Genomic DNA, 12,436 nt, shown 5'->3' with positions numbered 1-12,436 from the left:
TATCTAACATTGTTGGCACCAACCCATTAAATAATATTTAACATGGTTGTCATTAACCCATTTAATAATATCTAACATATTTAGCACCAACTCATTTAATAATATCTAACACGTTTGGCACCAGCCCATTTAATAACATCTAACATACCTGGCACCAACCCATTAAATAATATTCAACATAGCTGGCACCAACCCATTAAATAATATTTTACATAGTTGGCACTAACCCATTTAATAATATCTAACATAGTTGGCACCAACCCATTAAAAAATATCTAGCATAGTTGGCCCTAACCCATTTAATATCTAACATAGGTTGCACTAACCCATTTAATAATATCTAACATAGTTGTCATTAAACCATTTAGTAATATCTAACACAGTTGGCAACAACCCATTGAATAATATTTAACATAGCTGTTATTAATTGATTTAGTAATATCTAACATAGCTGGCACTAACCCATTTTATAATATTTAACATAGTTGGCACCAACCCATTAAATAATATTTAACATAGCTGGCACTAAACCATTTAATATCTAACATAGCTGGCACTCTCCCATTTAATATCTAAACTTACACCACTCACTCGATAACATGCGCCCTGATAACTTGCAAACCAGCTTATAACACGGTGTCAGGCATGGATCCCATTTTTTAAACCCAAAAATACCCCAAAATACCCCCAAAAATTATCCCTATTTGTTGAACTTGAAGAAAATCGCAATCAAAATTGGTAATGGAAACTTTGATGTATCACTCGTTTTATCGTTGAAAACGGTAGATAGAAAACTGGAAATTTTAATCAACACTATGAAATATCAAATTTAAAAATAACTCATACAATTTTTTACATTTTCTTTCCAAACGACATTCCTAGTACACAGCAATTAACGATATGTAAGGAAATTTTGATCAATTAAAATGTCAATTACGCCGAGTGGAGGCAGTACTTTAATAAATAAATACATATCAAATAACTTTTTTCTCAACTGAAATTTGTGTTCTAGTTCCATCTTTCAGTTCCTTTTAAGTGTAATCATCATAAGTGCAATGTGTCCTCTTGTAATTAAATGTAAAATGCATCAATCTACTGTAACAGCTATGTCCACGAGCGTTTCTCTGAGAATCTAATTAAGTGCTGATCATGTTTTGATAACTGACTTGCGGAAGTACTTGTTGCATTGTTGCAATGAATTAAAAGCTGGCCTCCTTTATATTATCACGTTAATTATGTCTTTTGACTAATAAAAAGGAAGTGGAATAAAAGAAAAGTTAAAAGGCAAAAAAATCAGACTGACTTAAAATCTAGCGGCCTCGGTCATATGAACTCACTTCTTCTTTTGATCAATCGAACACTGTAATAAACGTTATTGTGTATGTAACAGAAAGTACCTTAAATTAACCGACTCTTTCATAACTGTGATCTAAGATAACAAAGCAGCAAAACGAAAAGAATACTTCATAAAATAAAGAGCTTGATTTCACAGATACAGACCATTGTGGGCAAGCGAGTTTCAGAGAATTCTTGCATTGGCATGTAGAGATATCTTCAGGGATGATACAAAATTTCATTATTACTTCCAATGAAATCACAACATTAACACTGTACTAATTGAACAATAAAAATTGAGTTTCGATGTAAATGTTGCGTGTTTTAAAAAAAAAAAAGGAATCTTGTTTGCTGGTGTCTCAACAGTTAGTTTAGTTCCCAAATTGTGGACTACCAATTTGGCAAGATACTATTAAATACCACTACGGGAACCAGACTCATCAAGAAAACAAAAAGCAGTGATGTAATACACAGATTTTTTGCATATATGTGATGGTTGTTCAAACCAGTGGGAACGATCTTTCATATCTTGGATATTTTGAGTAAAAAAAGGTTATTTAAACAGAATAACAAAAAAATTCATTAGGAAAAGCGCATTATTAAAAATTATTATCGACGTGATTGTAAAATGAGGATTCAGTCATCAAACAACCCAGTTCCCTAACGCTGCCCCCCCCCCACACATACACATGGTTTTCTTGATGTCAAAGCGATTTTGTTCAATTTTTGGAGGTCCCTCGGTAACTCGTGCCTCATTTATAGTGCGACCTATGTTTGTGGACCCTGTTGTACGCAAGTTATTGAGGGTGAGGTGTAGTTCTCACCAACCCATTATATAATATTTAACACAGTTGGCACTAACCCATTTAATAATATCTAACATTGTTGGCATCAACCCATTTTTACTTTAGTACTGATAGACCCTTATTCCTTTTTACTTATTAAAGTTCCATGCAAAATAGAGTAGTTGGGTTTTCAAAAAAATTGTAAATGACATTTCAGTTGACTAATGAGTGATGATAGCCAAGGAATTCTGCAGTTGTTTTATGGTAGATTTTCTTTATGAAACCATATGTCTGATAACACATCTGACCAATGTGATTAGCCTCATTCATTTCATTCAAGAGAATAAACTCTTTTTTTCAACCAGCTATTATCACTGCTCTACAACAAACTGAAATTCCATTCACAGATTTTCAAAAACCCAAACGTTTGAATGTGCATGGATATACTTCAGTAAGTAGAAAGGAATAATACAACTAAAGCAATTAAACTCTAGCTTGTGCAACAGTGTCAATATGCAATAATATGACTAAAACAATCAGACTCTAAATTGTGAAGCAGTGTCAATATGCAATAATATGACTAAAACAATCAGACTCTAAATTGTGAAGTAGTGTCAATATGCAATAATATGACTAAAACAATCAGACTCTAAATTGTGAAGTAGTGTCAATATGCAATAATATGACTAAAACAATCAGACTCTAAATTGTGAAGTAGTGTCAATATGCAATAATATGACTAAAACAATCAGACTCTAAATTGTGAAGCAGTGTCAATATGCAATAATACAACTAAAGCCACTGAACTCTAATCTGTGCAACAGTGTGTCAATATGAGCTGCCAATTATGTCAAATAGTTTTGAAACTGTGGCCTCTACTTCCAGTGTCCATTGACCTTGGAATGAGATACAAAGCACTGCTTATTTTGACAGTAAGATGTCAACTCCACCACCTTTCATGTAAATCATGTTCAATGTCCTACACTGTGGTAAGATTGATTTCCAGGTAGCTTATTAAAACTGATAAACAACAAAACCCTTGTATACCTTCAAAATGGTTCCAGGCAATGTCAAGTGTGCTGTAGCTCAGATTCAAGTTCTTGCCAACACGAAGGTTCAACCTTTCTATGAACCTCTCCTCATCCACACTAAAGATCTTGAAAACTGAAAGATTAAGGAATAAGTAATGTATATACCTGTCTTACAGATTAGGTCCAATGGCAAATAACATATATACTAGTCTTCCACTGCATGATGCACTGGCAGATTAGGATCTTTGCTGTGTGTTGTACTGACCTGTACCTAATAAACTGCACAAAGATCTGCTGGTGCATTAAGAGATGGTAGATCTGTGTCAATACAGTTTGCACTTCAATCCAACTTAAGTGTGTGTGTGTGTGTGTGATTTTGGATTTTTAATGTAGCTTTAAAAAAATTCAGTCATATCGCTATGATGTCTGCACTGTGGCGGTTTAAAGTGATGTCTAGCACTGTGGCATCATGCCGCAGACATGTAGCATGATGTCCCACCCAGTCACATTATCCTGACACCAGGCAAACCAGTCCTAACACTAACCTCTTAATGCTGAGTACCAAGCGAGGCAGCTGTTACTACCATTTTTAAAAGTCTTTGGTATAATTTGGCCGGGGAACAAACCCACAGGCAGATGCTCTAACCAAAATTAAATGTCTAATAACGTAAAATTAAATGTATAATCATGTATAAATTGTATAGCTACAAGTAATGTTAGACTGCAGATGAAAGATGAAATGTTTAAAATCCAACCATTTAATATGTACACTATATACACTATATATATATATATATATATATATATATATATATATATATATATATATATATATATATATATATATATCTTTCTCTGTTCAATTATTCTTAACCTGGAGCAGCTTGTTCTTTTTTATACCGCTTTACTCTAGCAGTCTTCCTCATCCTGTTGCTTTTTGTGACTTAGAAAAAACTGCTTTCTCTGCAAAGACAAGCCTGATACTGGTGATATGTACTGCTGCAATGCATCAATGGTTTTTGAGTCATCAGCACATTCTCCACTCCACACACACTGTCAGTATAATTACAGACAGTTCTTCTGGCAACTATACCTTGAAATTGTGAGCCTCTGCTTCCTCGCTGACACTAAAACCACACTCACTGAAAGCTTGACTACGCGATAACAGCACAGTAGTTTTCACTGCTTTCCGTACATGAAAATATCAGGGTTTAAATGCCAGCCTGTCAGCGTAACATTTGTCAGGGTGATATGATGTCTATTAACTGTCCCAGTGACCCATCAGCAACAGCTGTCCCAGTGACCCATCAGCAACAGCTGTCCCAGAGACCCATCAGCAACAGCTGTCCCAAAGACCCATCAGCAACAGCTTCATGAATACTGGTAAATGTATTCCACTGAGTAACAGCCTCGTCACAATCTTGTGGAGGAAAGTTTCTCCTGGAACTCAGAAGCTGAAATGTCTCTATTTGACAGACTAATGTTGGTTCCAAGCAAGCAATATACCACTGAATAATTCAATGAGGATTTGTCCAGCAAAGCTTACCAAATCTTCTCATACTAAGCTTCTTCATCTTCTTCAAGTCTAACAGCTCTGTGATAAATCCCACATGCACTTTGTGCAGAACAGGGTGTTTTGAATCATTACCAACATCGAGACCATGCAACCTCTTAGTGCCAGAAATTTTTAAAGAGATTGACAACTACATCACCCAAAGCCTGACAGGCAAATGGAAGCAAGGGATTGTGCATTTGGAAATGGAAGCAAGGAATTGTCCAATTGGAATTCTTTTAAATACGGATGCACCACTTTGGAAAACACAACAAAACAACAGGGTTCGATATAATGGAATCTCCCAAATGTTTTTGATATACATACTGTGAAAGGGACTGACTTCTGGCTTGAGTTAGTGGTTATTGTGAAAGGGACTGACTTCAGTTAGTGTAGACCTTAACAGAATTCTGGCTTTAGTTAATGTGTACTGTACTTCCCCTCAAAGAAAATATACATCCTTTAATGCAGATAGCTTCCAAATACTTGTATGTGGATTGCATGGCCTATCTGTCCGTATAGAGCATGCTACTAGGCACACGCGGAAGTACTAATTGAACTATTCATGGATCTAGTGCCAATCCCTGTATCAAGGGGAGATTAATCTAACTGCCACCAAACTGGGCAGATAACTTTAAGCCTTTATCTATCTAAAACGTTTTAGCATTGGAGGGCTAGATTTACAAGATACATGAAGTAGTTATGACAGGGTAACATATCTAAATAAGAAATACTGTATCAAGGGATTTCATTGCCACTTAAACATAATAATGAAAATACAAGAAAAACTGCTTCAGTGTCCTAGTGGCTAGAGTGTCTGCCTCGGATGCTGGCGGTTGTGGGTTCGATCTCCTGCCGAGTCATACTAAAGACTTACAAAAATGGTACTAACATCTGCCTCACTTGGCGGTCAGCATTTAAAGGTTACTGTTAGGACTTGTTCAGCCTCGTGTCAGGATAATGTGACTGGGTGGGCCTTCATACTACATGTCTGCGGCATGATGCCCCAGTGCTAGACATCACTATAAACTGCCACAATGCAGACAACACAGCAATATGACTAAAATATCTTCAAGCTATATAAAAATTCTAAGTCCAAGTCACACAAAATACAAGAAACTGTAACAAGGTATTTGACTATCACCTAAACATGAAATAAGAATGCAATATTCTGTATCAAAGATTTCACTATGAAATAAACATGAAAAAAATGCAATATCTTCTAATTCCTCACACAAACAAGATACTTAATATAAGACCAAGTCTGCCAAAGAGCAAATCCATACCCATATTTTCATAATATGTATAATTTCTTGTTCCAAATATAAATAAATTGGATTGGAAAGTTTTAAATGCACAAGCAGAAGTTAAAAAAAAAAACATAAGAAGAGGCCAATGTGGGTCTTGTATCTCTCAACTATCATACATTAGTCTAGTGAGGCAAATTTATTTGCACAGGAAACAGATTAAAATTTCAATGTTGACAATGTATATATCTTAGTCAACTATGCCTTATTTTTTCACAAATAAAGTAAACTAGAGAATTATTTAACAATGTAGAGAAATATTGAGATCTTTTTATACTGAATGTAGATCTTAGAGTAGATACTTAGTCACAAACTTCATATAAGTTTGGACCCAACAAATAAAATTTCAAGTAAGCTATAACTGATTGTGTTAGGTGTTTCTTATTCTTCTTTGGTGCAAAATGACACAAATCTCTTAAAATCTGACACTGTAATATAATTAATATTTATTACATATACCGGTAATTATCAAACTTTGACTTTTAATTGATAGGTTATAATTGGAGTAGTCAAGAATGATTTGCTCTGAGTGATATAAGTGACAACTTCCCCAAGCTGGGATCTGCAGTAAATATCCTCTCTGAATGCCAATGATGCCAATAATGTATTAGTGTTAAAATTTCTGTTAAGTATCCAAGTTCTAGTTACAGAACACATTAATTAAAGCCAGCCCCTTTTAATAGTACATATTAACTAAAGTAAGTTCCTTTCACAGCAAACATCAACTAAAGCCACAATTCTGTTACAGTACACATCAATTGAAGCCAGCATTTTGTTACAATAGAGATTAACTGAAGCCAGAATTTTGTTACAATACAGATTAACTGAAGCCAGCATTTTGTTACAGTACACCTCAACTGAAGTCAGAATTTTGTTACAATGTTCACACTAACTAAAGTCAGTCCCCTTCACAATACACATCAACTGAAGCCAGCATTTTGTTACAATACAGATTAACTGAAGCCAGCATTTTGTTACAGTACACCTCAACTGAAGCCAGAATTTTGTTACAATGTTCACATTAACTAAAGTCAGTCCCTTTCACAGTACACAGTAATTGAAGCCAGAATTCTATTACAGTGCACACTAACTGAAGTCAGTCCATTTCACACAATACATTACATGAAGTCAGGTCTGAATTTTTATACATTAACTGATGTCAGGTCCTTGTTACAGTACACATTAACTAATGTCAGGTCCTTGTTACAGTACACATTAACTGATGTCAGGTCCTTGTTACAGTACACATTAACTGATGTCAGGTCCTTGTTACAGTACACATTAACTGATGTCAGGTCCTTGTTACAGTACACATTATCTGATGTCAGGTCCTTGTTACAGTACACATTAACTGAAGCCAGTCCTTGTTAAAGTACACATTAACTGAAGGCAGTCCTTGTTACAGTACACATTAACTTAAGCCAGTCATTGTTACAGTACACATTAACTGAATCTAGTTCTTGTTACAGTACACATTAACTGATTCACCAATCCTTGTTACAGTACACATTAACTGAAGCCAGTCCTTGTTACAGTACACATTAACTGAAGCCAATCCTTGTTACAGTACACATTACCTGAAGTCAGTCCTTGTTACAGTACACATTAACTGAAGCCAGGTCCTTTTAGAATGCATATTAACTCAAGTCAGGTCTGTTACATATTAACTGAACCAGGTCTTTGTTATGGTGTAATTAACTGAAGTCAGATTCCTGCAACTGTACACATTAACTGAAGCCAGTCCCTGTTACAGTAACATGATCTGAAACCATATTCTTCTTGCATATAAACTGTACCATGTCCTTGTTTAAGTTAGTGGTGTCATTTGGAGCTGTGGTAATTGATATCAAAACTAGGCCTAGCCACTTATGTCTTGATGAATACATTTCACTACAACACTAGAACTAACTGGGCTAAGGCAAGGGGCATTTTAAAAAAGGTAGGGTCGGTCAATGTACCTCTTAAATAATTACAGGGCAAAGTCATTTTCGCTTTCCTAACAGAAGAAGATGAAGTTTACATTTTTAGGCGACTTAGTCATCCACTTCACTTGGTAGCATGACCCCTGGCCCTCCCCCAAAAACTAAGAAAATTAGAAGAACTATTGGTTGCCAATGAGTTTAATTTCTACATTCTTTATAACACAGACATAGCTCTTGTTCGTCCATCAGAGTGAGACTGAATTTTGTCAATCCAAGTAAGGACTTAATCCAAACACTAAGCTAGGCATCACACACTTTCCTACACTTAGCTACTGTCCCATCCGAACTATCAATTCTAGCAGCTTAAGCACTCTTTTGAATCTCGTTACAATCTTCCTAAGTTTGCTGTTTAACCCCAAAACACTTATCCAAATTTATGAATGGAATTTTGTCTTAGTCTCAACATGTCTTGATTCTGAGGTCATGTGCACTGCTTATTCCACTACATTCGGAAATGAACACATTAACGAAAGCTAAAGTTGTTTTTTATGTACTTTTATAAATGACCACATGTACATCTTCTGGGTCTTTCTGCCTCTGAATTCAATCACTGTAAATATCAGTACATTTTCCCACCCGGTTGCCAGTCAAAGCCTTTGAACTTGCCGCCCAGCTATTGCATCATGTTCTTTTGATGTACTCTTATAATGGCAACATGTACATCAAGGGGTCTTTCTGTCACTGAATTGTAAATATCAGCACAGCTAATTGATCATCACATTTTCCCACAAAGCAGTTGGCTGAAGCAGGACTGGCAAGTCTTTGAATTTTGCCACACACCTATCACATGCGCAAGTAGGACTCCCGCCTCAGTGATTTTCTGCATCCCAGATCAAAAATCAGCATCCAAATATGTGTAATTAAGCATTTTTGAGACTTCTGCCCCCTATCAGAAACTGAACTAAACCAAACATACCATGCATCCATGTACCTTAACAAAACAAAATGAAGCAGAAGTAAAAAATATTCCCCATGTTTTTATCAAAGAGCATGTGGGTAATATAATGAATACTAGTTTTGGGTTTCAAATAAATATTTCAACAAAGATCACTAAAAACCAGGCTATGTACCTGACCGTCCTGCAGCAACAACGAGTGTTGCATCTCTGTTTACGGCAATGGAGTTTACTTGTCCCTCTGTATTACAGTACATTGTTTTACCACTACCGGAAGACACTGAAATGATATATGCATTACTCTATATATATATATATATACACATACATGTGACATAAAACAGGTCAGCTTAATAAAAATCAGAAAATTTGTAAACTTTGATAAGGAGTTTTACTTCTCAATGAGAAAGGCATGTTTGTTTTTATTGTGGCATGTCTTTGACTTTGATTGTTTGGTTTTTGAGACATGGAAAATTAAATTCACCAGATCTGTACAATAAGCAGATTATGTTCAGATATAAAGTTAGCAAACTGTGTCTTGGAACATACATATATCATTATTCACATTTGATGCAGATGCAGATGTACATGGGTTTCAGCAATGGCATATTTTTTTGTGCATTTAATATGTTGTGATACGGCTTTTTAACACAACACAATATGTCATTCCTGTCACCATATTTCAAAGTCAGTTTTATAGGAGTACAAAATGCATATTCACATCCTCTGAACTTGATTCTAACCAGTGACATTCCTGTGTCCATCTATCATTAAATGTCATACTTCAGTTGTTTAGATTTTGGCATTGTGAGATTATACATGCTTATACATCTTGACTACCTTTAAACACTGATGTTACACCAATTCTGTTTTAAGTCACCAGAGCTCTTTGGTAACCCAGCCATAATCAATTAACATAATCCAGCCATAATCAATTAACATATTTAATCCTGTCCAAATTACATTTGACCACATAGAATACAGACTTTAATCCATCTTAACAGCTTAAAACACCAGAAATACTTAAAAGCTTACCAGAACCTCTCCTGTGGAGAAACTTAAAGTAATGTCACGTGTTTTATGCTGATTAAGCTCTTTAGTAATCCAACCATGTTCATCTTTCGATAACTACTTCTAATCACACATAATATATTCCATGTCAACAAAATTTCAAACGGTGAAGCCAACAGGCACTGCCAACAGAATCAATGGAATGTTAATTGTTTAATGCTTTTTTAAGTCAGTAATTAATGTCTTGCCCTGCCTAGACCAGTTCAGTCACATTATCACAGACAGGATTACCATAAATATAATATACTGGATGAAATGTGTGATTAAAAAAATGCAAAAAAATATATTTTTCAAATAATTTTGCAGATGCAGAAGATTTCAGTAAGTGACGGTACAGCCTGGAGACATTCCTCATCTTTATATATATATATATATATATATATATATATATATATATATATATATATATATATATATATATATATATATATATATATTCAAAAAAGAATAATCTTTCCAAACTGATACCATTTTTTACTAAATCAAGCATTTCTGCATTTTCCTTTGGTAGGAAATATAATATCTGATATCATTTATACAACCTTTTAAATATTTTATTATATGGTTATTAGTTGGAGGCAAATATCTACTGACTACAGGACTATCCCATACCAAAAAAAATTTGAATCCCTAAATATACCGATTTCTTTAAATGATTTAACCTCTAATAAGCTGATTGCCTATGAAAATATTGACAATTGATAATGCCAACAAAGAGTTTCCACCTCTAGAAATCACACCCTAATTTTCCAAATGTTTGGTAGCTAGATCACAGATATGATTCAAAGTCTTGACGAATTGATTGTGTTATATAGATCTTATTAACTCTGACATAGACATTATCCATTTCATCATGTTGGTAAAGTAATAAAATTTATATACACAGAATATCAAGCCAGAAACAAACTTCACATTTTTGCATGTAGAATCATTTCAAAATACCAATAGTCTTACATTTCAATAGTGGCATTTTGTTCTGATAAAAGGCTGTATATTTTCCATAGGTTAGGTGAGAAAATGAAATATCCAAGTGGGTGAATATGTAACTATTCATAATTATAGTGGAAACTTAAATGCTTTGAAAAGTATTGCCAATTCCCATACTCTTATTCAGGTTTATAGCTTATATGTTCAAAATGACAAGGATCAGGGGGACTGGACTTGAATATTGCATATATTGTAAAAAAAAATAATTTCTTTTTTATCATCATCTACTATGTCCCAAATACAATGAAACAATGGTGAATTTTTGTTCTTCTCCATTTTATAACCATATAAAATGGTAAATCTTACTTCTTTTCGTCCAATTACTGAATTTATGCAGTACTGTGATGTGCTTCGCCATTGCTGGTCTTTCAACATCATATATACTTATCCAAGATATGGATTTGTCTGGCATTATTTGCACAGGATCATTTAGAATTGCTCATATGAGCAATGATATGCCATACAATTCGAGTGAGTGTATCTTTGTAAGATTCTTACCCCTGTCTTGAACAATCTTTGATACACTTATCATCTTGCTGTGCTGTGTGCACACCCTTTGTACATCTGGTTCTTTTCTAAACTGACCTACACGTATCGTACACTTATCATTTTCATGTGTTGTGTGCACATCCTATACAGTACAAAGGTTCATTTTGCTTCGTGTGCATACCCTGTATATGTCGAGTCCCTTTACGAATCGACCTACATGTTTTTCATTATTAACTATTAACAGTTTTACAATAAAAAGATTTATCATTCACATTATATATTAGTTACGAGTGTGGTAGCCGCTACGAGTATACCGTAGAATTCCTTTCATCTATGTAACAGAAAATCAAATTAAAATAAAATTAGATTCTCCGCAACAGTCATTAGCGAATGAAAAGATCTACTGCTGCGGGAAAATACGTATCTTTTAATATCTTTTTAATTGATGAAGAAAATTATTAACTAATATGTAGTTATTGTAAAATAACCGAATAAGCCCCATGATGGGGTGTGCGTAAACGTCATCAATTTTCGTGGTTCCTTAGACTGGAATCCGACATTTTCACTGGCGTAAATATAAGTAATACAAAATTGTGAATGTGACCAATTACCGAATGGGACCGAACTAGTAATATGCTAGCACATTAACAACAAGTAGGTATATTTTAGATACGTTAGTTATTGCTAGTCACGTTTTGTCAGAGTTTAGGAAACAAAGTTTGCGATAAATACATTGTAATGTATCTTTTTAAACAAAGCCACTTGGTAATTAGTTTCATTAAGGCTTCTTTCGTTTTCTCTAAGGGAGATTCTATTTTAGTCATGCTCGAGGTTTGTTTAGTGCATCCGAGGGAGACGTTTTAAGATAACTACCGTAATCCTCCTTATAGTGAACACAGTAAACCCTGTTTTAAAAAATGGCATGTGTTATGTTTGTAATTTGAACATGACAAATGTGTGTGGTTACCTACGTTCGCTCTTTTTATAAGTCAATATGCACAC

General features: G+C 34.5%; 1 protein-coding gene across 3 annotated transcripts in view; it reads right to left on the bottom strand.

Moving 5' to 3' along the window:
* Positions 1-11,986, bottom strand: part of LOC149776615 (GATOR2 complex protein WDR24-like) — a 91,339-nt gene extending 79,353 nt beyond the window's left edge. The window contains exons 1-3 of one of the 3 annotated variants that reach the window (XM_089941116.1): positions 11,923-11,986; positions 9,063-9,167; positions 3,168-3,284 (exon numbers count right to left, since the gene is read on the bottom strand). In XM_089941116.1, the coding sequence (XP_089797242.1) occupies positions 3,168-3,284; positions 9,063-9,167; positions 11,923-11,959 (259 nt within the window). In that variant the 5' untranslated portion in view covers positions 11,960-11,986. The other 2 variants (XM_089941117.1, XM_089941115.1) reach the window with 2 other exon arrangements.
* Between the last annotated feature and the right edge of the window lie 450 nt (positions 11,987-12,436).

Source organism: Sinohyriopsis cumingii, chromosome 18 (genome assembly GCF_028554795.1).
Source record: "Sinohyriopsis cumingii isolate HCF-2022 chromosome 18, ASM2855479v2, whole genome shotgun sequence".
NCBI lineage: Eukaryota > Metazoa > Mollusca > Bivalvia > Unionida > Unionidae > Sinohyriopsis > Sinohyriopsis cumingii.
Note: the sequence above shows the minus strand (reverse complement) of the source record. Positions and strands in the feature narration are given on the sequence as shown.